This window comes from Trichechus manatus, unplaced genomic scaffold, assembly GCF_000243295.1.
Source record: "Trichechus manatus latirostris isolate Lorelei unplaced genomic scaffold, TriManLat1.0 scaffold00037, whole genome shotgun sequence".
NCBI classification, from domain to species: domain Eukaryota; kingdom Metazoa; phylum Chordata; class Mammalia; order Sirenia; family Trichechidae; genus Trichechus; species Trichechus manatus.
In genome coordinates this window covers 8057018-8084999 of record NW_004443973.1, presented here as the reverse complement: position 1 = coordinate 8084999, position 27982 = coordinate 8057018, and the positions used below count along the sequence as shown (strand labels likewise).

At 34.7% G+C, this 27982-nt stretch overlaps 1 protein-coding gene across 2 annotated transcripts in view; it reads left to right on the top strand.

Moving 5' to 3' along the window:
• The window catches only part of MTX2 (metaxin 2), a 72449-nt gene that overhangs the window by 34387 nt on the left and 10080 nt on the right, over positions 1 to 27982 (top strand). For both annotated transcript variants that reach the window (XM_023730546.1, XM_004375479.1), the window contains 5 exons: positions 21718 to 21790; positions 25125 to 25201; positions 26474 to 26566; positions 27076 to 27114; positions 27502 to 27627. In XM_023730546.1, the coding sequence (XP_023586314.1) occupies positions 21730 to 21790; positions 25125 to 25201; positions 26474 to 26566; positions 27076 to 27114; positions 27502 to 27627 (396 nt within the window). In that variant the 5' untranslated portion in view covers positions 21718 to 21729. The remainder of the gene's footprint in view (positions 1 to 21717; positions 21791 to 25124; positions 25202 to 26473; positions 26567 to 27075; positions 27115 to 27501; positions 27628 to 27982) is intronic.

The window sequence follows — 27982 nt, the reverse complement described above, 5'->3', positions numbered from 1 at the left end:
TTGCCATCGAGTTGATTCCAACTCATAGCGACCCTGTAGGACAGAGTAGAACTGCCCCATAGGGTTTCCAAGGAGTGGCTGGTAGATTTGAACTGTTGACCTTTTGGTTAGCAGCCGAACTCTTAACCACTTTACCACCAGGACTCCACCATCTGTATATTACACACCCACCTACCTACCCACCCAAAACCAAACTCACTGCTGTGAGTCAATTCCAACTCATAGCGACCCTATAGGATAGAGTCGAACTACCCCATAGGGTTTCCAAGGATGTAAATCTGTATGGAAACAAACTGCCACATCTTTTTCCCACAGAGTGGCTGGTGGGTTTGAACCATTGACCTTCTGGCTAACAGCTGAGTGCTTTAACTACTGCACCACCAGGGCTTCTATATGTGTGTGTGTGTGTGTACGTATACACGCTAACGTTACAAATAATCTGTGGAAGGGAAGGAAAAAAACAGTTTTGCTAAGTAGTTGATCTTTTATCTTAGTGTATATTTTATTTAGCAACTCTGTTTTTATGGTTCCTCTTAATTTGCTTTCTCATCTCAAACTGTGGTTGCAATTTTAAAAGTAAAGCCAGAAAAAAGGAGTTTTTAAAATGTGGAAATTTGCTTATACATTTTTATTTTTTTGTTATCCTGCATATGTCACTTAGATGATAAATTAACCAGCATATATTAAAAAGTCTTGGTTTTCTTCAATATTCTTTGGCTTGACAGCTGATAGTAGCCATGACTATAAATGTGACTTCTCCGAATATCTGATGTAAACTTTATGGAGTAATTTTCTTCTATTTAGTGGACCAGTATCCATTTAGAAGAATCAGTTAAAGGTCTCACTTTTGATGTATAAAATTGATCGAACAGTATGACAGGTATCCATAAACTGGATATTTTCTAGAAGATATCAGATATCAAACATCAGATATTTTAATAGTCTGCCAGTTAAGCTATCAGGAAATTTAAAATCTACTTACTACATAGACTTGGTATTTATTATACTCCTGAAACTAAGTGGTTACCGTATTTTTTGCAAATAACGTGCCCACACATATACTGCACATAGCATGCCTAGGAAAATAATGTGTGAGGGGCTTGCACAGTTGGCAGAAAAGTTTAACGCACAAATTATCTGCATAAAAATACAGTAGATCTTTTCTGATTAAAGAAACCTTTATGATTTTAAACCCAAACCAAACCCATTGCCGTTGAGTCGATTCCGACTCATAGCAACCCTGTAGGACAGAGTAGAACTTCCCATAGGGTTTCCAAGGAGTGGCTGGTGAATTCGAACTGTGGACCTTTTGGTTAGCAGCTGAGCTCTTAACCCACTGTGCCACCAGGGCTCCTTTGTGATTTTAATTGGAAGGAAAATGAATTTTTTCCTGTGGCTATTTCCCCTTAGATTTGCTTTCCTTCTCTCATCCACAAAGTATTGGCATTACCTGAAGTGTTTTCCTGGTCATAAAATAATCTTGTATGTTGAATATAGTGAAGTATTAGTGTAGCATGTTCCTCTGTTTCTCATGAGCTATGTGTGTATATGCATGCATATATATACACATAGGTATGTGTATAAATATGTATGTATATTTAAATAAGTATAAATATATATGTCTCTGTGTGCATGTGTATATATTTAGAGACAGCGAGAGAGAGAAAACAAAATTTCCACTCACAATACTTAATGTTTGGAAGACTTAATGTTATATTGATCGGGAAAAAAACTTTGATAATAATTTTACGTTACAGCTCTCTCTTACCTTGTAAACCTAAATCAACTGTCCGATATGTGTGTAATGTGGGCCACATGTGTAATTTAAAATTTTCTAGTAGCCCATTTAAAAAAATAAAAAGAAATTGATGAAATTAATTTTAATAATATATTTTACTCCAGTATTTCAAATATTGTCATTTTAACCTGTAATCAATACAAAACTTATTAATCAGATAGTTTACATTTTTTTCACATTCAGTTCAAAATCTGGTGTGTATTTTACACTTAAATCACATCTCAGTAAGTATTAGCCACATTTCAAGTGCTCAGTAGCCACACGTAGCTAGTGGCGCTTGTGGAGGGGTCTAAAAATACATTATGAGCAAATATGTGTGAACTCCACAAATTTTTTGCATTAAATGTTTTGTTTGATTTTCTTCAAGAAGTTGATGACTTTAGTGATTCAGTGTATGCTGTTTTTATAGGTGATTCCACAAATGTAATGGGCAGTTGGTCTCTTTGTCACAAATATGAAACCAAATAACCAGTTGCCGTTGAATCCATTTGGACTCATGGTGACCTCAAATGTGTCAGAGTAGAAGTGTACTCCATAGAGTTTTCAGTGGTTGATTTTTCAGAAGTAAGATTGCCAGGCCTTTCTTCTGAGGTGCCTCTGGGTAGAGTTGAACTGCCAACCTTTCAGTTAGCAGCTGAGCTCGTTAACTGTTTGCACCACCCAGGAACTCCTATTTGCCTCAACTAATCCTTTATTGTTTTTGTTGTCCTTAAAAGTCTTGAGTTTAAAACATCTTCTGGTGTTTGCACCACCCAGGGACTCGATTCCAAATATATTGTTGTTGTTGTTAGGTGCTGTCGAGTCGGTTCCAACTCATAGCCACCCCACATACAACGAAATGAAACACTGCCCAGTTATGCGCCACTCTCACAATTGTTGGTATGTTTCAGCCCATTGTTGCAGCCACCGCATCAGGCCATCTTGTCAAGGGTCTTCCTTTGTTTCACTGACTCTCTGTTTTACCAAGCATGATGTCCTTCTCCAGGGACTGGTCCTTCCTGATACCATGTCTAAAGTGTGTGAGATGAAATTTCCCCATCCTCACTTCCAAGGAGTACTCTGGCTGTACTTCTTCCAAGACAGACGTTTTCGTTCTTTTGGCAGTCCATGGTATATTCAGTATTCTTCGTTAACACCATAATTCAAAGACATCAGTTCTTTGATCTTCCTTATTCATTGTCCAGTTTTCATATGTACATGAGGCAACTGAAAATATTATGGCTTGGGTGAGGCACACCTTGGTCCTCAAAGTGATGTTCCGAATATAAAACCAAAAAAACCCAAACCCATTGCCTTTGAGTCGATTCCAATTCATAGCGATCCTGCAGGACAGAGTAGAACTGCCCCGTGGGGTTTCCAAGGAGTGGCTGGTGGATTCGAACTGCTGACCTTTTGGTTAGCAGCTGAGCTCTTAACCACTGTGCCACCAGGGCTCCGTAGCATACCTTGAATAGTGCTCTGTCTAAAGTTTCCACATCTATAAAATTAGATACAATTGAGTTGGGTTGTTGTGAGAATTAAATGTGTTAACATATGTAAAGTACTTAGAAAAGTACCTGGCACATTGTAAATATGCAATGGATGTTGGTTATTATTACTTTCTCTCCTGATTCTTTGACAGAAGTACACATAATCAGTGTCAGCAAGAGTAATGGAAGTCTGCAGGATTGGTAATGCCTAAAAATGTCGAAGTGATTGAAAATAACTTTATATGTAAAGTACTAAATAAGATTTGTTTTAAAATTTAATATTTATCAAATACTTTTATATACTGATATACTGAGAGCTTTTATGTGGAGTATCTAATATACTGACAGCTTTTTTTAAAAAATTTTTTCATGTTGCATTAGGTGAAAGTTTACAGAGCAAATTAGTTTCTCATTCGATGGTTTGTACATGAAGTGTTCCATGACATTGGTTTCATTCCCACAATGTGTCAGCACTATCCCCATTTCCACTTTAAGTTCTCTGTTTCCTTTTGTCCCCTTCCTGCATTCTCATCTTTGCTTTTGGGCAAATGTCCTTTTGATTTCATATAGTTGATTGTTCTAAAGAGCACGTTCCTCTTGGGTGTTATTGTTTATTTTATGGGTTTGGCTGAAAGGTATTCTCTGGGAATGGCTTCAGTTCCAGTTCAAAAGGGTGACTTAGGGCCATAGTCTTGCGGGTTCCTCTAGTCTCTGTCATACCAGTAGGTCTGGTCTTTCTTGTGAATTTGATTTTTTTCTGTGATTTTTCTCCTGCTCTGTCTGGGACCCTCTGTTGTGATCCCAGTCAGAGTACCTGGGCACCATCTAGTTCTTCTGGTCTTAGGGTTATGTAGGCTGTGGTTCATGTGGTGCATTAGTCCTTTGGATTAATTACTCCCTTGAGTCTTTGGTTTTCTTCACTCTCCTTTGCTCTGGATGGTAAGAGACCAGTAGTTGTATCTTCGATGGCCTCGTGCAAGCTGTTAAGATTACAGACTCTGCTTACCAAAGTAGGATGCAGACTTGGTCTTTATGAACTGTGGTGTGCCAGTTGATGTAGATGTCCCCCTAGTCTATGGCCCTTTGCTTTCGAGCCCAGGAACATTGTTCCATATGGTATTTGGTTATATCTAAGAAGTTGCCTTGACTGTGGCTCGTGTGTGCTGTACTGACTGTATTAGTATATAAGCAGCACCTACAGTTAGGCATGTAGAAATACCTGCGACCAAACCTATATCTGTAGGTAGGTGTGTTCCCTTTCACCCTCCCACATGTCTTGGCATACCTATCTTCCTATGTATCTACTGGGGAATTATTGTTTGTTAATACCGTTGTTGCAGAATTGCCTATGCTATAGTAATTACCGTTGTTGCTCTTTGTTCTTGTGTTCCTCTCAGTGTCCTTCCTTGCCTTGGTCATGTTTTGCTGACTTCCTCCATATTATCTATTGCCTTTCACTTCACCAGTACGTGTCTTCTATCTGTTTGGTAATTTTCCCTTCCTCCCCTCCCATTCCTGGTAACCATCCATCAAAGAATTTTTTTTTCCCCTGTGTGTAAACTTTTTCTTGTTTCTTTGTAATAGTGGTCTCATACAGTATTTGTCCTTTTGTGATTGACTTATTTCACACAGCATAATGTCCTCCAAATTCATCCATGTGGTGAGATGTTTCACGGATTCATCATTGTTCTTTATCGTTGCTAGTATTCCATTGTGTGTATGTATAATGTTTGAGTAATATGGGTGTGAGCTCTTCTGTGAATGTTTGGTAGAGTTCTCTAGTGAAGCCTTCTGGTCCAGGGCTTTTTTTTTGTTGTTGAGAATTTTTTTTTTTTAATTACCTCTTCAATTTCTTGTTTTGTTATGGGTCTGTTCAGTTCATCTACTTCAGTTTGTGTTAGTTTAGGTAGGTAGTGTGTTTCTAGAAATTTGTCTGTTTCTTCTGTTTTCAAATTTGTTGGAGTACAGTTTTTCATAGTATTCTGTTATGATCCTTTTTATTTCAGTTGGGTCTGTTGTAATGTCACCCATCTCATTTCTTATCCGGTTTATTTGCTTCCTCTCCTGCTTTGCTTTTGTCAATTTGGCCCATGGTTTATGGATTTTGTTGATCCTTTCAAAGAACTAACTTCTGGTCTTGTTGATTCTTTCTGTTGTTTTTTTGTTCTCTATTTCATTTATTTCTGCTCTAATCTTTACTATTTCCTTTCTCCTGGTAGCTGTGGGCTTCTTTTGCTGCTCTCTTTCTACTTGTTTGAGTTGTAGGGTTAATGTTTTGATTTTGGCCCTTTCTTCTTTTTTGATGTGTGTGTTTATTGCTATAAATTGACCACTAAGCACTGCTTTTGCTGTGTCCCAAAGGTTTTGGCAAGATGTGTTTCTGTTCTCATTTTATTCTAGGAATCTTTTGATACCATCTTTGATTTCTTATATTACTCAGTGTTTTTTAAGCAAGGTGTTATTCAATTTCTATGTATTTGATTTTTTTTTTTTTGGATCGCTTTTCCTGTTTTTGATTTCTACTTTTATGGCATTGTGATCAGAGAAAATGCTTTCTGTTATTTCAGTGTTTTGGATTTTATTGAGGCTTCTTTTGTGGTCTTAATGTCTGTTTTGGAGAATGTTCAGTGTGTGTTGAAAAAGAATGTATACTTTGCTGCTGTTGGGTGGAGTGTTCTATATATGTCTGTGAGGTTGAGCTGGTTGATTGTGGCATTTAGAGCTTCTATATCTTTGTTGAGTTTCTAGATGTTCTGTCCTTTACCAAAAGTGATGTGTTGAAGTCTGCTACTATTATTGTGGAACGATTTCTCTTTTTCAATGCTGTTAGAGTTTGTTTTTTGTATTTTGGAGCCCTGTCATTGGGTGTGTATATATTTATTATGGTTACATCCTCTTGTTGAATTAACCCTTTAATCATTATATAATGTCCTTCATTATCTTTTATGGTGGATTTTGCCTTAAAGTCTGTTTTGTCAGAGGTTAATATTGCTATGCCTGCTTTTTTTTTTTTTGGTTATTGTTTGCTTGATACAGTTTTTTCCATCCTTTAAGTTTTAGTTTGTTTATGTCTTTTGTCTAAGGTATGTCTCTTGTAGACTGCATATTGATTCATCTTTTTTTTTTAATCCATTCTTCCACTCTCTGTCTCTTTACTGGTGCATTTAAGCCATTTAAATTCAGTATGATTATCCATAGGTATGAGTTCAGTGCTGTCATTTTATTGTACTTCTTTTTCTGGAGTTGACAGTTTCTGTGTTCCACTTAATTTTCTGTGCTGAGTTATTTTTGTTTGTAGATTTTCTTTTCATTTCTTAAGTTATTGTTGATTTTGTGTTTACTGAGTCCTTATGTTTTTCTTTTTTATTTTGATGAGTAGGTTTGTTGACTTTCTTTGTGGTTGGCTGGAGGGAGTGGGATGTACCACTGGCCCTCAGGCCCCCAGCGTGGGTGGCCAGATGAAGTGGGAGGCACCGCCGGCCCTCAGGCCCTGGCGCAAGTGGCTGGAGGGAGTTAGAGGCATGATTGGTCCTCAGGCCCCCTGCGCAGGTGGCCAGAGGGAGTAGAAGTCTCCAGTGGCCCTCAGGTCCCTAGCTGGGATAGCTAGAGGGAGTAGGAGGCACTGCCGGCCCTCAGATTCCTAGCATGAATGGCCAGAGGGAGTAGAAGGCTCCACTGGCCCTCAAGCCCCTGATACGGGTGGCTAGTGGGAGTAAGAGGCACCGTTGGTCCTGTGGTCCCTGGCGTGGGTGGCTAGAGGGAGTAGGAGGCGCTGCTGGTCCTCAGACCCCTGATGCAGTGGCTGAAGGGAGTAGGAGATACTGCTGGTCCATGTGTCCCTGGTGCAAGTGGCTTAGGGAAGGTGCAGGCACCTCCAGTCCATGAGCTCTTGGCTTAAGGGGTGGGGTGGGGGTGCGTGCCACTGGAATCTCGTGTGGGGAGGGGGGAATAGGCAAAGGAGGTGGGGGAGACTCCACTGGCTGCACGTCTGGCATGGGGACTAGGGCGGGCATGGTGGGTGAGGTACATGCACTTAACTTCCACAAGGTGGGATACACTCCTGCCTGGCTCTGGACATGAGTGCAGAGTCACTCCTGCTTGGCTGCACCAGGTGATAGGGATTTCGATTGGGAATGCTGATTGCTTTGTCCCTATATGGCTGCACTGTGCAGGTTTGTCTAGCAGGGCACCGGTGATCTGTAATTCTCCATGTCTTCTGCTTTTGTACTGTCTGTCCTTCCATTTGGTTCTTGGTCCAATTCTTCAGCCTTGTCTTTGATGCTCAGGGTTCCAAAGTTGTCATCTATATCCTATTCACTTGTTTTCTCGCATCTTGGTTGTAAGAGAGACGTTATGAAGTGTCTGGCTACTCCGCCATCTTGGACTGCCCTATACTGAGAGCTTTTATATGGAGTATCCCATTCAGTCCTTACGACAGCCCTAGTGTAGGGTGCTATTATTACTCTCATCTTAAAGATGTAGAAAATGAAATTCAGAGAAGCCATGCCCAAGGTCATAGAGCCCACACACTGTGGAGATAAGCTGAAAACAATAGCATACATTGAGTTCCTACTATGTGCTGGAGCAGTTGATTCTTATTAATTTGTTTAATTCTTACAACACCTGTATGAGGTAGGTGCTATTATAATCCCCATTCTATAGATAACGTTAATAAAAACAGCAATAATAATTGTAGCTAAAACTTACGTAGCACTTAATCTGTGTGTCAGAACTTGTTATAAGTGCTTTAGATATAGATAATCCTCACACACAGCAACCCTATGAGGTAGATACTATTATTATTATCACTCTAAGGAAATTAAGACAGTGAGAGGTCAAACAGTTGACCCAAAGTTATATAACTAGTACTTGGCAGAGCCGAACTGCAAACCCAGGAAAAGAATACATACTCATAATACTTTGCTATATATCAAATCTTTGAATTTTGTCCAAAAAGCAAGTGAGCATTTAATTCACAAATTGTTTTTGACATTTTCTAACAAATAATATCTCACAATTTATACTAAAGTGTGAAAAGGTAAACATATGTTATTTTTAGATCTTTAAGTGGGATAAAATCAGTCTTACCTATATTATGGGTTATTGTGAGAATCAAAACCAAACCAAACCCACTGCTGTCGAGTCATTTCTGGCTCATAGCGATGCTATAGGATAGAGTAGAACTGTCCCATAGGGTTTTCAAGGCTGTAATCTTTACAGATGAGCTCTGTTGGCACAGTGGTTAAGAGCTCAGAAAGGTTGGTAGTCCGAATGCACCAGCTACTCCTTGGAAACCCAATGGGGTAGTTCTACTCTGTCTTATAGGGTCACTATGAGTCGGAATCGGTGACGGCAACGGGTTCTTGGTTTTAATCTTCACAGAAGCAGAGTGCCAGATCTTTCTCCTGCGGAGTGGCTGGTGGGTTTGAACCACTGACCTTTTGATTAGCAGCCAAACCCTTAACCACTGCACCACCAAGCTAGATAATAAATGAGAAATTTCTTTTGAAAAGTGAAAGCAATAGAAATGCACAATGATATTGAGTGCTGAATTAATGCCCGTTTTGATTTCAAAGATTTATATACATATTTTGTAAATGTCTTTATATAATAAAGTAATACTTCCTAATAAGTTTTAGAAAGAATTTCGTTTGTATGAAGCCAACTGAAAAAAAAAAACTTGATTTTCCTTTTATGTATGACTTTATCTAAATATTATAAAAATTTAAATTTATTTTTAGAGAGTGTCTCAAACAGATGATGGTTGTTAGAATGCTATAAGAAAAAGGAATCTTCCTATAAGAATAACATTTATGTTCAGGTTAAGGCAAATGTCCCTATTCCATTTAATAACTTCATTTTCCCCTACCCTTTGTGAACAAATACCGTATCTCTAAAAACAAAAAGCCAAAAGACAGACTATTTACCTACTGTTAAATATGTTGCATCATTTTAAAAAAGCCAGCATTTTTATAGGCCCCATTAATGCTGGGTCATGAACACTAACTGTCTAACCTACTGATAAATAGTTAGCTGACCCTTGTTTTTCCTTTTACCAAATGATGCTTTTTAGGTGGATATGTTAATTAGTAGTTAAATGGTAATATCCTAATGTAGTGATTGGGGAAGAGCAGGAGGGTGGAATCTCTCTTTTCTTTGGGGCTGCAGGTCAGTTGTAGAAACAACTGTGAGTATGAAAATACAGCCTCTGTAAACTTGTCATTCAGAGGGCCACAGTGTACAGCTTCCCTGAAGAACTTAGAGGAAATTATTTTGGATTTTCAGTCTGATTGGATACATTTTTGCTCTGAACAAGTTGTTCGTGGTTGTCAGTTTTAATGATAGAAGTACAAGTAGGATGAGACCAGTGGATATATTTTAATAGAGGGAATTCATAGAATAATATTTTATGAAAAGCATTTTAAAAATTGATATAATTTTGTTAAAGTTGCATAAAATTAAAATTTTAGTCTGTCAAAGTTTATTCATTCATCCCATTTTGATCATCCTCTGCAAAATGAGGCTTTTATATTCACTTTCAGAGTTAGGAGAAAGAAAAGCTAAGGAGTAGAGAGAATTTAGCCAACATTTCTTAGATAAAGGGACTTGTAAAACCCTTTTCAAGGAGCCCTGGTGGTGCAATGGTTAAGCACTCAGCTGCTAACCAAAAGATTGGCAGTTTGAACTCGCCAGCCAGAGAAAGATATGGCAGTCTGCTTCCGTGAAGATTTACAGCCTTGGAAACCCTATTGGGCAGTTCTACTCTGTCCTATAGGGTCACTATGAGTTGGCATCTACTGGAGGGCTTGGGTTTTTTTTTTTTTAATCCTTTTCAGTGTTCTAAATGAATGAAAACTAGCAAAATGCAGGATGAAGATGTTTCTTTGATATGTAAATTTCTTTGTATTTCATCACCTTTTATGTACCAGAAGTATAAAAACATTTGGTGGTTTATGCATATAACATCTGTAATGATTTAAATATATAAAATGTGATCTTTATAAAAGATTTAATTATCCGAAATGTGATCTTTGTAAAAGATAACTAAAACTGCAGATTTTAGAAAATTAAAAAAATTCTCAGTATTAATAGTAATCTCAACATATAAATGGTATAGTGTATATAGAACATTTAAATTAAAGTCTTGTAGGATTTGTGGAAATGAGGTATATTCAGGATTAGGTGGCTATTAGAGTTGTCATTTTTAGTAATTAGGGAAATAAATATATTAATATAAAATGGTTATACATGGTAATGGTTTACTAATATAGGTATCTATTTAACTTAGCAAAAATTCACACTCGATATAGTTCACAGGAATTACAAGTTACTATATAAGTCATAGGGTGTAGGGTCACTACCTCTTTGATTAAAAAGTAAATAGCAAGCTGGATCTTAAAATTTGTTGCTGTTAAGTAGAACAATAAAGACAGTAAGATAAAAAAAAGACAGTATTTTTTAAATAGAAAAAGGCTAGAATTCTTCATTATTGAATATACAGTATCAACATAATCGATCTAGTGGCGTTATATTTGAGCTGAAAATACACTTAAATCTGAGGCCATACCCTACCTGGTGTGAGTGAAACATCTTTCATATAGTTCTAAGATGAAATTACCCTTGAATGAATAGCATCTTCATTTATCTTCAGACCTCTTCTGTGCTCTTAGTGAATCTACTCTTTCGATGTTCTACAACAAAAATTACATTATATACCATTATACCAGAGTATTTCTGCAGTGTGAAATAGATTGGTTTGGAAAATGAACCTGGCTTTGCTATAAATTACATTCACAGGTACAAAGGAATTTGTTATTTTGTTTAAAACAGTCACAAATATAATTAAGGTCTTAATTTATGTTAAACTACCAATATGGCTATTACCATAACTGTATTAGGAACTTAATCTGTCACTTCAAGAATTATACCTAACACTTTTCTTTGTAACCTTAGATACATTATTTCAATTACAGGGTCTGCAGCAGTTTGAAATAAAAAATGAATTATTTTGTAGATAGGTTTGTTCATGGTTTTTAATTTTAAAACATGCCTTTTCTGTAAGGTGAAAAATAATTCTTCATTTGTTGTCACAGATTTTCCTTTGTGTCCTGGTGAAACAGCATATGGATTAAAATTCAGAACCATGTTCATTTTGTGTCCTGAAAACGGCATTGTGTGCTTTATCATAGTCTTTAGTGAATTTGTGCATAAAATATTTCAAATTTAAATATGACATGAATAGGAGGTTTGTCCTAAAGGAGAAAACCTGAGGTCTGCTAAGGATAGCTTTATGGGGTTGTTCTGAAAATGGATTGTTCCCTACCTAGAATTTGGAATAACTTTGTTAATGTAGCTTACGTACATTTAGAATCTATGTTTATAATCCCTTAAATTCCATGGTGTTAATATAAAGTATCCAACCTTTTAAAAACTTACTAAGAATATTTCTTTAAAATTTTGTATTATTTTTGTATTTTTTGGGTGAACAATGCTGTTTTTATTGCTTAGATGCATTTAACTTGTGAGACATGTTCATTTTGTTTTTGGTGCTGCTCATTGGTAGATGATTCAATTTAGTTTATTAAAATGAGATGAATAGTATTATATCCCTGCCATGTACTATTTAGCTTATCCTAAGGATATTAAATCTGGTGGGGTTTTTTGTTTTGTTTTGTTTTTGGTTATTCTCACTTGGGAATTTTTTTTTGTCTGTAAAATAACAAAACTTTAGAATATTCCTTGTAGGAGCTCAGAAAAAAGTAATTTCCTTTCTTTACTCCCAGATTGTTCATTGAGTGCCAATAGTACGTGAGTGGTATTGTGTTAGGTTCTTGGGTTATAAGAATTATTCTTTCTGTGCCTTTGACTTATTTATAACTCTTTTGTTTAATTTTGACCCTATGACTTATTTTATTTACATGCAATTCTGGGATGGAAAGTTTGTATCTTTTCCTATCCTGGCTATGTTTCTTGTTGCTTTCTTTCTGAGCTTGATTTTTTTCTACAGCTGTAAGGTGTTGATTTATCTAAATTGAGTCAAGTATTCCAGCAATAGTTTTCAGGTGACAGTTATAGTACCAAAAAAAAAAAAAAAAAACAAAAAAAAAACCCAAACCATTTGTCACTGAGTCAGTTGTAACTTATGATGACCCCATGTGTGTCAGAGTAGAGCTGTGCTGCCTAGTTTTCAATGGCTGATTTTTCGGAAGTAGGTTTCCAGGTGCCTCTGGGTGAACTCGAACCTCCAACCTTTTGGTTAGCAGCTGCCTGTGCTAACCATTTGTGCTACCCAGAGACTCCAGAGTTGTATTAAGGAAGGCCCTGTTTTCTGATGTGATCGTGTTTGTATGTGGTCTCAAATAACATTTCACATTTTTAGTAGCAAATTTGCTCTATTTAAAGCCTGTTATGCTTATTGAATTGTGGTTTCCGATGATTTCTGCACAGGTAATTATTTTTCTTTAAGTTAAATTCCTGTTACTGTTTTCTAAAACGATATCTGCTTGTTGATAGATGTAGCTGTTGATTTTTAAAAAATATCTCTGAATATAACAGGAATGACATGTGACTTTTTAAAGCAGTGATGTTTGGACCCATAAAATAACAAATGCTAATCTTCGTTGAGCTTATTGTTTTCCATGAACTTAGGTATGTTTGTATTTATTAGGAAAAAGACAGTTTTAGAAGACAGAAGACTCTGAAATGATAAGCAAGAGCAATCAGAAGCCTTGCCATCATGTAACTTGAAGGAATATGCTGTGACATAATCCCGAGCTGTGTTCTTGATATTCTTATCTGTAGCATTTGAAAGTTTTTTTCTAACATTTAAGCTGCTAGTTTTATAATCTAATAAAAAATAGTAAAAAACAAAACAAAAAACCGTTGCCATCAATTCCGACTCATAGTGGCCCTACAGGACAGAACAGAACTGCCCCATAGGGTTTCCAAAGAGCGGCTGGTGGATTTGAACTGCTGACCTTTAGGTTAGCAGCTGAACTCTTAACCACTGTGCGATAAAAAATAGTGGCAATGCTATTTATAATAACAACTTTTGAATCTTGAATTTAAGAAATTTGTATAGGTTGAATTGATAGATGACAGATTGTTCTTGTTTCTTCAGACCCCTAGCTGTACTTTCATTTATGTGTAAATGAAAATATATTTTATTTCTCTAAACTAGTTTTTGATGCAGTGGCTGCAACCGTGGGCTCAAGCATAAATATGATTGTGAGGATGGCGCAGGACCGGGCGGTGTTTTGTTCTGTTGTACACAGTGTCGCTGTGAGTCAGAATCCACTTCGACAGCACATAACAACAACAAACCAGTTTTTAAAAAATATGGGTCACTTGATATTAGCAAGAAGATAGACGATGCAGAAATAATAGCTGAAGAAATAAAATTTAGACTCTTCATGGAGTATCACAGAAGTCATCTTATTCAGCGACTTTTTAGAATTTCTCTGATTTAAAGATTCTCAATGAATGTTATTTCTAAGGAATTTAGAGTCAAGAAAAAGGTATAATCCTTTTATATTTACTTTTTCCTTCCTCATAATAGCAGTTGGTGACATATTGTGTATCATTTTTGTCTTGAAGTTAGGAATTTTAGAGCTAAATTTGCTATTCATTTTAATAGAGATTTGAGTTGTTGCCAGTTTTTAATTATTATGAATAAAGTTGCTATGAGCATTCTTATACATATTTGTTAGTGCCATATGCCTCATTTCTCTTAGATATATTTCTGGGATTGAAATTGCCAGCTCATAGTGGAGGCACATGCTTATAGTAGATACTGCCAAATAGTTTTCCAAGTAGTACCGATTTATATTCCCCAGCAATATATGAGAGACTTGAAAAAACAGCGTACTGCTCTACTCTTACCCCACCCCCAAATCCTGATACAACTTTTAATTATCTTAGCCGTTTTATTTTTCCTGGTATTTATCTCTGTATTTCTAAGTAAGATGCATATGTTGCTTCCTTTTTTTCTTTTTCTTTCTTTAAATATTAAATATATTTATTGAAATCCACTTGGAATTTAGCTCTCCTTCCCCTCTCTTTTCCCATCTTCCCAATAGTTACCTCACTGTTTTGGTTAAATTAATATTCAATGTTTACATTTAATTAGAATGTAAGTATTGTTCTCAGATAAGTGACTCAGTATACTGTGAACATATTCTTTCTATGTAATTTTTTTCTCTTGGGTAAATAATTATTTAAATAATCATTTGGTTAGTTTTTCTCTCCCAGTCTCCGGAAGAACTGTAACACTATCCCTCCCAATGGTCAACACATCAGGCAGTTTATCAGTTCTTTTATTTTTTTTCTCTTGGAAACACCACCTTTGAAAGCCCCATTTCTTCTGCTTTAATTGGAAAGGTTCCTTTCTTAGCTGGCTGCAGAGCGGTTGTCCTGTGACTGCTGTTCATCATCATCCAGGGAATTCTTTTTGCCTTTCTTCTGTGTTGGATCCCCTGTCTTCTGGATCCCATATTCTTTTCTTCTTGGTTTATTATTTTTGCTTTGGTGAAGCACATTCTTCATTAGCTTCCTGAGAAAGCATATGGACTCTGAAGCCGGACTACCTAGATTGAAGTATCTGCTCTACTACATCATAGCTGTATGCCTTAATCAAATTACTTAACCTCTTGGTACCTCAGGTTTCTCATCTTAAAATACTACCTCATAGGGTAAAATTGTTATGCAAGTACCTGGCACATAGTAAGTCCTCAGTAAATATCAGCCATTATAACTCTTTTTTGAAGTAGTCTTCTGTTCTACGTTTTCTCTGTTTCTTCTGAATTCCTTTTTCTGTGATTTGTTTTATGACTGAGGCTCTGTATTTTATGATTAAGGCTTCTCTCAAATATTTATTGATCTCTGCTAACAAGTTTTATTTAGGAATGAGGAAGAAACTGTTGGAGGGGCTTTTTGACTTGTGGGTTTTACTGTAGACTGATTACACAGTAAGCTGTCATTTTTGTTGCCCCTCCCCACTCCAATTAAACCATTAGTCCACATTTTTAGGTCTTTTTTCCAGAGAGGTATTCTGGAGGGGTTTAACTTGACTGTCAGTGTTTGGGAGCCCAGAGAGAGAGGAGGGGTGTGTAGGTTTTTTCAGTTTGTGTGTATACCTTCACTTAACCTACCTATTTTCAGGATGATACCTTACCCAGTACCCTCTGCTCTGCCTTGGGTCCCTGAGTCAGGAGCCTCTCTGGTTCACTTTCCCCATGGAATAAACCTTCTGTCTCCTGCCAGATTTAAGGGGGAAGGTGTAGTTGTCTGATACTTACACAGACTTTCATCCAGTCCATCTGTTTTCAGTTCCATATCTTACCCCTTCCTTCTGTAGTACTTGGTGTTTCCAGTTTTGGAATCTTCCTAGTGTTCTGTGATACAAATACACTGAATTTTTTTTCTGCAGGCTCTTAAATTTCAGCTTTCTCTGCCCTGCTAGGTCTGTTAACATTCACCTGTCTGCTTTCCATCTTGAAAAAATTCATTGATGTCCCTGGTCTGTGATTGTGTCCTTTCCCATTCTTTGTCTTTCCAGGTTTATACCTTTCCTACTTCTTCACTGTTGTTTTAGTGTTTTTTGAAAGGTTGCAGAGATAAATGTATAAATTCAGTCTTTCATGTTTAACCAGTTATTGATGATCTGGTTGTTTTTTCCTTTGTTTTTTTTTTTTTGGAAATAAAAAAATATCTTGACACCCTAACCCATCAGTGAATTTTTCTTGACATTATGAATTCAATTAATTTACTCAGTATGTTAAAACTACATCAAGCCTATTAAATTTTGGGGTCTTATAAGTCAGGTACTTGGTGTTGAGTTCTGTGTGCATGTATGTGTGTGTGTTTAAAAAAATTCCCCATCATGTTATATGCTTAAGTAGTCAGTAAATTTATATAGAAAGAATGAGTATATTTATTGGTTATGTTTTTATTCTTTAGTTCTTACTTTTCATGTGTTAATAAATTTGCCTGATCATTTCAGTAATTGGAGTTGCTCAGCAAATGAGTGAACCCTATATTAATTCTCTCTGAAATTAGAAATATTTTGGTGTTTAATGGTTTACCATTATCAAAAGTTGATTGATCATTTGCAAGGTATGTGGGTACTGTACTATCATGCATGTTTTTTTTATAGTATTTAGCCTAATCACTTTTAGAAGATGTCAGTCTCTCTTGCTAAGATCTCTTTTAAGCAGTGATTATCACTGTTATAGACCCACCCTGTCCACTAAAACTTTCTGTGATGATGGAGACATTCTATCTCTTCTGTATTCATTACAGTAGGCAGTAGCCACATGTAGCTGTTGAGCACTAGAAATGTGGCTAGTGGGACTGAATTAAGAAAAATTATTTAACTTTTATTAACTTAGATTTAAGTAGTCATATGTGGCTGTTGGCTACCATATTGGACAATGCAGTTATAGAACATTATTCTGATAGTATTTGCTAAGTTTTTTATCTAAATTATTTTATGTTATCAGTTATTTAAATTAGTTTGGAATAAAGTATCCACCTGAAGAACAGAAATCAGGCGAGTAGTCTGTCATTATTATAATTAGAATAACATTTTTTTTTATGTATATAAGAATAAAAATATGCAGATTACTATCTCAGAATTGATAATAAAAACATGTTTTTGGTTGGTATATTATACCTGCTTTATTTGGAGTACTTTTGGGTGCTGATGGTGACACAGTGGTTAAAGCGCTCAGCCGCCAACTGAATAGTCGGCAGTTGGAACCCACCAGCCACTCTGAGAACGGTGTGGCAGTCTGCTTCGGTAAAGATTTACAGCCTTGGAGGCACTATGGGGCAATTCTACTCTGTCCTATGGGGTTGCTAGGAGTTGGAATCGACTCGACGGCAGTGGGGTTTTTTTTTTTTTTGGTTTAGGAGATTTTCTTCCATCCTACAACAGAAAGGAGAAATACTTTCCAAACCTGATTTGGTTTTAGATTTTTATGTTCTTGAAGATAGCCATGACAGTGTTTTATTTTTGCATTTTTAATGTTTGAGTGAAAACATTACTTGTGACATCAAACTTTGTGACCTTCAGATTAATCAGAAAATCCCTATTGAATCAGTGATGAGTGTAGTAAATGCTGTAAAATTAGTTTTTGGCTAACTAGAATTACACCATTAATTGAGGTCTGTGGTAAGCTGAATGTTGTTAAATTGATCAAAATTAAGTCAGTTTTTAGTAAAGTGGTAAAAATATCACAAGACTAAGAAGCATGGGTTTGATTGCAAAACATAATTTCGCTTAATACTTGTTATAGTGAAACACAATTTTTTGGAATATTGATTAGTATAGTTACCACTATGCATGTAGTTTGGAGCTTTGGTGTCGTAGTGGTTAAGCATTTGGCTGCTATCCAAAAGATCAGCAGTTTGAATCCACCAGCCCCTCCTTGGAATCCCTATGTAGCAGTTTTACTCTGTCCTATAGAGTCACTATGAGTCGGAGTCAACTTGACGGCGATGGGTTTGGTTTTTTTTTTTTGGTTTTTATGCATGTAGTTTAAGCAAAAGATACCATATCTCCTATTTTGTATAGTATTATAATTGTTAATTAACTAAATATTATTCAGGCTCTTGAGAAGATATATTTAAGCAGTTCTTTCAAACTCTTTGCCCTTCTGAAGGACTCAGTCTCCTCCTGCCCCTTGTACCTCATTCTCAGCAGATGTTCTCTCTTCCCATTTCACAGAATGTGAGCACTCCCTCATTTTCTTTTTTTCGTCACAGATTCTCGACCACTTCCCTTATATTACAGTGGAAAAGGCATCCTGTTTTCTGACAAACGAATCCCTCAACCCATGTTCTTATCTCTTCCCCTTTTACCTTCTCTTCCTCTTACCGTCTCATGGATCTTATATATCGGTTATTCCACCTCTTTCTTATATTTTCAGCCTATTTCTGCCGTTTTTTTTTCCTGTTTGTGTTTTAACGGGCTCAAATCTTTATATCGATACATATGCATATGTAATAGAAGCAAGTTGAGCATTCTACTCCTTTCTTCTTTTTCTTCTCAGCCAGACTTTTTAAAACAGTTGTTTATATTCTCTCTAATTCTTTCCTTCCTAGCAATCTGTGTTTCAACAAACCTTCCAAATTATTTTGATGCCTGCTGAAGTTTCAGAACCACTGCCTTAGTTTATACTTGTAGGTAAATCAAGAAAATCACTATTATTGCTGTAAATTTAACGTTTAGAGGACTGCTAGATAGCTTCACTTTACACAGACATTGAGGAATCAGCGTTTGATTGAGTGAGGTTGTGTTTAAAACTAGAAACAGTCATTGGTAGATTAATTAGTTAGGATTAGGTTTGGCTGTGACTGACAGAAATTCCAAAGTAGCAGTGGCTTAAAAAGATACATGCTTTCAGACTTGAAAGCAGGGATTCAGGTATGTTGTAAACCAATGTTCATTGCAGCATTATGTACAATACCCAAAAGGTGGAAACACATAAGTGTCCATCAGCAGATGAGTGGATAAACAAAAAATGGTATATGCATACAATGAAATATTCAGCTATAAAGAGAAATGAAATTCTAGTACATACTCTATAGACAAACCTTGAAAACATTATGCTGAGTGAAATAAGTCAGACACAAAAGGACAAATGTTGTATGATCCCATTTATATGAAATGAATAGGCAAATGAATAGAGACAGACATGTATTAGTGGTCACTAGTGGGGAGGCCTGGTGGTGCAGTGGTTAAGAGCTCGACTGCTAACTGAAAAGTTGGCGGTTCGAATCCACCAGCTGCTCGTTGGAAACACTATGGGGCCGTTTTACTCTGTCTTATAGTGTTGCTATGAGTCAGAATCGACTTGACGGCAGCAGGTTGGGTTTTGGTTTGGTTTAGGGATGGAGAGGGCTAATGGAATGGGAGTTATTGCTGAAGGAGTACCGAGTTTCTTTTTTTGGGGTGATGTCAAACTGGGGATGTATAGTGGTGAGGATAGTGGAACATTGTGAATGTAATTAATGTCACTGAATTGTACACTTAAGAATGGCTAAAATAGCAAGCTTTTTTTACATATATTTTGCCATAAAAAAGAAATAGAAGCTTTACTTCTCTCATATAAGCATAGGCAATCCAGGTTTTAGGTGACAACAATCACCAAGGGCCTAGGCTCTTTTTCTCTTGTTGCTTTACCATCCTGAATACTAAGTTTCTACTTCATGGTTCAGTTTGACTGCTATAGCTATGATCCTTTCTGCATTCTACTCAGTAGGAGAAAAGAGAAGTCATCCTCTCTTCTTTGAAAGAAGCTTCCCAAGAGTTGCCCAAAACTTTAAATGAATTGACCAGAATTTAGACCCGGGCCATACCCAGCTGTAAGGAAGACAGGGAAATAAAATTTTTAATTTCAGGTAGCTGTGTGCTCTGATGTAATTAATGGATTCCACTACTGTAGAGAAAGGAAAGAACATGTATGGGGTGGGCGTTGGGGGGCGATAACTAACAGCCTCTGCCACAGTAAACTCTTGGGAGCTTTTGTTGGCCCAGTCATTAAACACTATTGAATGCTTATTGTAAGTACAGGAAGACCCTGGGTTACAAACTAGGAACGTCTGACTTACATACAACCTGTAGTTACAAATTAACCCCCGTAAATTTGAGGTAATACAATGATTTGTAATAACAAACTGACGCTACTTTGTGACGTGCATCAAAACATTATTATTAGTGTATTATTATGTTAAAGATGTTTTAGTATATCTGGAAGTGTTTCTTTAATTTTTTTATGCATACAAAGGTACATTATATACTGTATACTAAGACAAATATTTCACTGTCTGATGTTAGACATGAATCGGACCTAACTGTTCCTACTTAACGTACAAATTCAACTTAAAGATAGATTTAGGAATGGAACTCGTTTGTAATCTGGGGACTGCCTATACTGTACTATCTTATGTTAGTTGTGGGGGAATGAGGAAGATTGGAAGGGGGAACAGAATTACAAAAATTAAAACCTAATTCTTGGTTTTCGAAGTGGTTACATTCACTGGAGGAGGTCAGTCGTACATACGTAAGTTTACAGAGCAATGCAAGAGTCAGAGAGTGTAAGTAGAGAGAGATCAGACTCATGTGGGGTTTATCTCAGAGGAAAGGATTCCTAATGGACTAGAGTTTTGGGAAGACAGGTTTGGTGAAGAGAATTGACATGCTTTTGGATAAATGGAGTTCTTTGTATGAGGTATCAATCACTGTTTAATATTCTTACTACCTAACAAGAGTCTTCAGGATTGATTTCCAATCTACAACTGAGAAAGGAATTGTAATAAGCCGCCCTATGAGAAATATCTATTGGGTAGGAGTATAATCTTAATATTTTAATAATATTAGTATATAATAAGTAATATCCTTGTTAATGTATTTATTTATCTTAATTTACATTTGACTGCTACTTACAATAGTTTCTTCAGTTTCAAAATAGATAAGTTTTGTTTTCTAATTTGTATGTGATAAATTAGAACCATAGTAACCTAGGACCTCCGCAGTTGAATATGTTTATAGAAAGAGCATATGTAAATCTTGTGGGTGGAGAAAAAGAATTAGCCAAGAAGTAACAGCAAAAAGAACAAGAGGCGTAAGCTTTGAGCATTATATATTTTCCCAGGCAGAAGGCATATGGGTTTCGCAAAGAGTTCACTTGTGTTTTAGAAATATTCAAAAGTGAATTAGTGTGATTTGGTAAATACAGTTTTGTATTTTTTTCGCTTAATATTGTAATGTGGACATTTTTCCTTGCCATAAAAAATTCCTCAAAAATATGATTTTAAAAGACTACATAACATTTCATGATTTGGATTTACCATAAACGAATTTACCTGTTCCCTTATTGCTGGATATTTACGTTGCTCATATAATGTTCGTTAGTATAAAAAAAGTGAGAATGAACAATTTTAAGCCTTAAAAAAATGAATTAGCATAGAAATGACAGTTTAGGATAATGAGTATTATACTAGAGAGAATGCTGAAGTAGCAGAATAACATTTTGAGAGTTCTTCCCCTGACAAGAGAAAGACAGTGATCCTGGGAAGAATAGTGGAATTAAACAATAGCTTATAAAATTTGGGCTTTAGTGATCTGTTAAAGAAACCGAAAGCAATATACAGTGTCACTGACTTACATAAACTAATAAGGTAAAAGAAGCATGGATGATTTACATTTTCTTTCTTAAGCTTGATAAATGCTTTAAATTTTTATTTATTATTTGTGTCTATGTCATATCGATTTTTACTATTAACATGACATTTTGCATTTGTTTGGAAAATACTTTAAATTGATTTATTCTTCCTCAGTAGTGTTACTGTATCAAACATTACTTTAGGGGGAAAAAAAAGAAAAAAAGTTGTGTTCAAATATGCATATGTTTTCACTAGGCTTAATTGTACTTCTCTTGATTTCAGGCTTTTTTGCAAATGTGTAATCTGCCTATCAAAGTGGTTTGTAGGTCAAATGCAGAATACATGTCTCCATCTGGTAAGTGTGATTTTTTTTTTCTTCTCTGTTAATATTCTGCATTGATAAAATTAGTGATAGTCCAGTTTGTACCCAGATAATAAAAATGCTTATTTTTTTTTTAACCTTTTGAGTTTTAACCTTTTGAGTTTTATGAAGTACCAGTTGCAGACTTGCCAGTCTTGGAATGGCTTTATCTACTCATTTCAACTCTGTGGTCAGAGATGATTATTGGAATGTTACAGGGATTATTTTAAATAACAAATATTAAGGAAATGCATGACCTCTGATTTCCCCAGTCTTTCTTATGTAACACCATTTCCTTGTCAGAAAATAAATTTTAATATTAATAAATCCATTATTCTTTACATTTCACTAAATTATATTCTCCCATTATAGAGATGGAAAAAGAGAGATTGTGGAATAATTAAATTGGCTTGTCATAGATCTGAGTAAAAGTCATTACTGAAAGTTTTTGTTTCTACCTTTTTTCCCTAATGCTTTATTTCAACAGGTTTTAAGATACTTTTTATTAAAGTTTCAGCTTTTCTGCTATTTTTTATAACTAGTGTTGCCTTTTCTGCAATGTCATGTGTTCGTAGATTAAAGCACCATTTTAAATAAATATGATTAAAATAACTTTTAGCATAAGAATATAGTGCCACAAAGCTGATAATTTAAATATTAAATATACTTGTTATGGATTAATTATGGTTTTGATGGAGCAGTAATAACACATAAAACCACTTCTTTATGAGTAAATCCATTGGGTATAACCATTTGTCATAAATGTGTTACATTGTTTTTTAAGAAGATACTTACCTCTGCATTGGTTAAACATTTTTTTTAAATCTTAAGTTGTTAACAGTGGTAATAAATTGTTGAAAGTTGTAAAAACATGCTCCCCATACACACTGAAAATTTTATATGAATACATCTACATTTATAGGTTTATGAATATACATTTAAAAAATTTCCATAAAAGAATTTCTAGACTTATAAGCCTAAACAGATTTTAGATTTTTTGTAGACTATTCATTGACTCACTTTGTGCTGATATTATATGTAAGTTTTTATAAACTTCACTGAATTCTGGCCAAACAAATTATATTGCTTTCTGTCCATCTTTCTCCTCTATGTAGTTATACAAAAAAGAGTTTGTGTATATACATATAAAAAGGTCAGTAAGCTAATACTAAAGTTAAAATCTTTGGCAAATGAGGATAAGCCATATAGTTCATCCGTTTCCCAAAATGACTATACTTAGTATCGCCTAGGTAGTTATCTACTTTCTTTTTATAGACTCAGTGAAAGACAAACAGATAAATATTACAGAGATATACATACATACAGTTATAGGAGGAGTCCCCTGTAGGTAGATGAAAATGGCGCTTTCTAGTAAGATATTTAAATTTCATCGCATCTCAAATTATTATTCCCTTTCATCATGATTTTTGATAATCAAGGGAACATTTTTTACTTTATTTGCCACATTTGATCTTGTAGATTTTTAAAGGAGAGAGTAACATGGAGTAGTGAAAAGACTACTTGGCTAAGTGGAAGTATTTACTCTAATCCTTCTGTGACTGTCACATATTAACTATTTCCTTGGGATTTTTTTTTCCCTCTGAGCCTCAGAGAGTACATCTGTAATATGAGGTGGTTGGATTAGATGACATCCAAGGCCCATTCTCTGAATCTACAAACTTGCTTGGCAACATGTTCTTGCTTTTGTTAGAAGTAAAATTTCTAAAAATGATTTTTCTGCCTGAAATGAAAAAATGGGGTCCCCTCAGTTTCTTTTATAGTAAAAATGACCTTTGATTGGTGCCAGAGAATAACTGTCTCACTGTGCTTTTGCCTGATACTTGCAATAATAAAGATATAACATTGGTTTCATTTTAAGTCAGGTTAGTAACAGAAAACATTATTATTCATTTCTAATTTGTTATTTTTTTGTATATTTTTGTATATATTTATATAAATATGTTTATATTTATTTTTGTATATTTCCTTGTATTTAGAGATATATTAGATGCATACTCATTGACTACTCACGTTGCTTCCCTGCTTTAGAATCTAAAATGCTCAATATGTTTTTAAGAAAAAAAGTTTCTTCAAAGCACTCAAACTATATATTAAAAATGAGAAATAAACTTGCTCTAAAAATGTCATACCCCCAAAATACTCTTCAGTCTATGCACTCATTCAAGACAAGCTTTCATTCTCAGATTATTTTATTCCGGAGAGCTGGCACTGTTTATAACATAGTAGTAGTTATAAGATTTATAAAGAGATAGAAGAAAGGAATGCAGAATTCAGTGCTCTTACATTGATAACATGGAACTATCTTCTAAATACTTCTACTGAATTGTGTTCGGAAAGGCCTGCCTTTCCTTTGTAATGTGTGTTATCCTGTGGATGCAGATGAAGCTTTTGTTGGTGCTGTGTACCTCATCCATTACCCTTAGGCTGCCTGAGTCAGAGAGGAGTGAATCTATTGAAAAGGAGCATGAAGAAGCCTGCTGTTAGTGTGAACTCTGTTTGAACTAGGTCTGACAGCAGGTTTCATCTTCTGGCATTTGGAATAGACCCTCTTGCTATTTGGAGACTATTTTGTTCTCATCACCTCTGATAATTTCATCAAATAATTAGTATACATTAAAATGAGATGTTAATTTTTTAATGTGGCATTTATTTAAAGAAGCCAACTTTTATAAGCATATTACATGTTCTTTTTTCCCCATGTGTGTTGAGAACATACTTTGTGTTATTAACTCACAAACTAGCATAACTTCAAGGATTGTTAATGCTCCTAATTCCTGATATTTTTGAGCCAAAGACATTTATTAATGTACCAGTATATGCTTAAAGTATTGACCTTAATGGGAATCAGATATTTAAAATTAGAAGACATAAAAAGAGAAAGTTTCTTAAATGTAGTTTAAAATGCAGGTTGATTCATTGTACTCTGAAGAGAAAGCCCAGTTAAATTTCTTTGATATTTTTATCAGTGGTCATGAACCAATGTTCTAGTTTAGTAATTTGGATAATTAGTACTTATTGTTTCGAAGTGTTTTGCTAGTGTTTCTGAAAAAGGGAATATTGCGATCTGTTGGTATATCCAAGTGAAAAACTCAAGAAATGAATCTACTTTTTCTGTTTTCTTTTGTTTTAAAATTAGTAACCAGTGTTTAAAAATTTATAGAACTTAACACACATTTTAATACAATTTTCAAAAGTTAAGTTTAATGAAATCTCTGTATTGATAAAATATATCCCAGTTTTATGTTAATTTCCTTTTGTTAGCATAATTTACCAAGTGTTTTCATGCATTTTTTTTTTTCCTCAACAGGTAAAGTTCCTTTTATTCATGTGGGAAATCAAGTAGTATCAGAACTTGGTCCAATAGTCCAATTCGTTAAAGCTAAGGTAATAAAATAGATACTAAATAGATTTGATCACAATGACTCTTAAATAAGCCATTCATCATTATGTAGTGTTTTAACATTTACATTGATTTTAACCTAGTTTTATAAAATGCCGACATAAACTACTAGAGAAATAATTCTACAAGTTTTTTTTTTCCTCATAATGTAAATCAGTGGCACAAGAGGTAGCTTGATCTTTCCAAAATGATAGATAATTTTCTGACTTTTGGTCATAAATGAAAACTGTTAGATTTTTGTAAAATGTCAGATTAGCCCTTGAGAAGGAGATAGGATATGTTTAAAGTTGAGTGTGCCAGTTTATCCATTTGATTATTCTACTTTTCATTTATTCAGTTTAGATTTTCATAGTTATCTAAGGACCACCACCATGAACATTTTGGGAGCAATCCTTCCAAAACCACCTCTGTGCATATATAGAAAATATAGACATACTATTATGTATTATTTTGCAACCTGCCTTTTAAAATCGTCAATATGTTTGGAAATTTTCCTACGTTAATGACTTAGTTATATATCATACTTTTAAATTGCTGTGTGGTATTTTGTTGTATGGGTGTGTTGTAATTTACTTATTTAAGACTTTACTGATAGGCATTTAGGCTGTTGCCAATTTTTTGCTCTTACAAGGAGTACTAAGTATTCTTGTACATAAACATTTGCACATTTGTCTGATTATCTCCTTAGGATAAATTACTAACAGTGATATTACAGTGTCATAATGTATGTACTTTTAAAATCTTACATCTGATTGCTGGATTGAATTAAAGGTTATATTTTTTATGCATCTACCAGTTACTGTAGTGTATTGTTAGTTGCTGTTGAGTTGATTCTGAATTCTGTTTCCCTGTACCTTTACTGACACTATTTTTTTCATCATTGAACACTTTATAAGCAATACATGTTAATATTTTAGCATTTCTTTTATTATAAATAAGCGTAGTCTCTTAAAAAAACAAGGTTTAATGACCGTTCTGTTTTTTCTTTTATGAAATAATTGTTTATGTAATTTTGTCCACTGAAAGATACATTTTTATTATGAAAAATAAATACTAATAATGAATATTTTGTAATGATAGCAGAATATTAAATATGCCTTCATATAAAATAATTTTGTTTTAGGATCAATTTTGGAAATTAATCCATTGGACACCCTAGTAGGAAAATTGATGTTATATTACTTGGCAGTAAGATAACTGAAAGTTTTTGTATATTTAATATGATGCTCTTTTAAATTTTTTTAAATTCTCTTTAGGGCCATTCGCTTAGTGATGGGCTGGATGAAGTCCAAAAAGCAGAAATGAAAGCCTACATGGAATTAGTCAACAATATGCTGCTGACTGCAGAGGTAAAATACAAGATAATAAGGCTTGAAAGTAAGCTTTTCCCCCCATAAAATATAATCTTTCTTATGTATTGTTTTGAAGTTATTGAGAAATTAAAAAAAAAAATAGTGAAGCACTTGTAGGGCTAAGCTGGTTGTCCACATCATTTGATCGTTATCTTTGAACAAATTCCCTGACATTTTCAGTTCTAGTTTCTCTGTTTATAAAAAGGGATGATTCTTGCCCACTCACTATTTTACTTCAGCCTTCTGAAGTTTACTTAAATAATATCTATAAAATACTTTAATGGTATTTAGAGATACACAGTATGAATAAGAAATTTTATTTTTATAAAGTATTATCATTAAGTTTAATGATTCTCTATAGCAATATTAGCCAAGGGGGGAAAAACTCTCATATGTGACTTTTATAAAGTTGAATTATAAAAAATTACTATGGCAAGAAATAACTTGATTTATGCATTTTTCTCTTTAGTATTCTAAAGTTTTAGTGACTGTTCTTTTGTTCCTAGTTGTATCTTCAGTGGTGCGATGAAGCTACAGTAGGGGAGGTGAGTGGTTCTGCAGCATTTATCTTAATTAAAATTTAATGAGAAAACACTTTTGCTCAGAATCGCAAGTCCCTGCTCATAAATGAAACATTGTGGTTTATACCATTAGTGATATAGTTTTTCACTTACTTTAATTTTGCTTGCACATACATTTTAGGGAAGTTATGTGTCATTGTTTGATACAACTGGTTGCAGAGTACATAAAAGTTTATATAATTTTAAAGCAAATGGTTTAAAATTTTAATTTTTTAGACTGCAAGGTATGTATTTTCTTCAGATTGTTCTATTTCTGTTCTCTGAAAATATATTTCCCTTGGAATTTTATTTGTAAAAACAGCCTTTGTTTTTAGGAAGAACCATGTTTTTAACAGAATCTTTTTGCTTCAGATTACTTATGCTAGGTATGGATCCCCTTACCCTTGGCCTCTGAATCACATTTTGGCCTATCAGAAACAGTGGAAAGTCAAACGTAAGATGAAAGCTATTGGATGGGGTAACAAGACTCTGGACCAGGTCAGTTCAGGTTGAAGTTGACAAAACCCTCAACTATTATGCATTAAAAAAAATTTATTCTTTGAGTTGATATTCCTTTAAAAAAATTCCTACGTAATAAAAAATTAGCAAAACATTTGCTAATTATTCTCTCTAACATGATGTACTTATTGTATAATTCATTTTATAAAAATCACACATGCTTAATATAAAAAATGTATATAATACAGAAACGTTTAAAAAGGATACGAAAACTGCCCGAAATTCTACCACCTAAAAATTGCCACTGTTAACAACTTGGAGAACATTTCTCCTAGATGTGTCTTAATAACATTTTCCTTAAATGGGGTCATATTATACCTGCTACTCTATAATC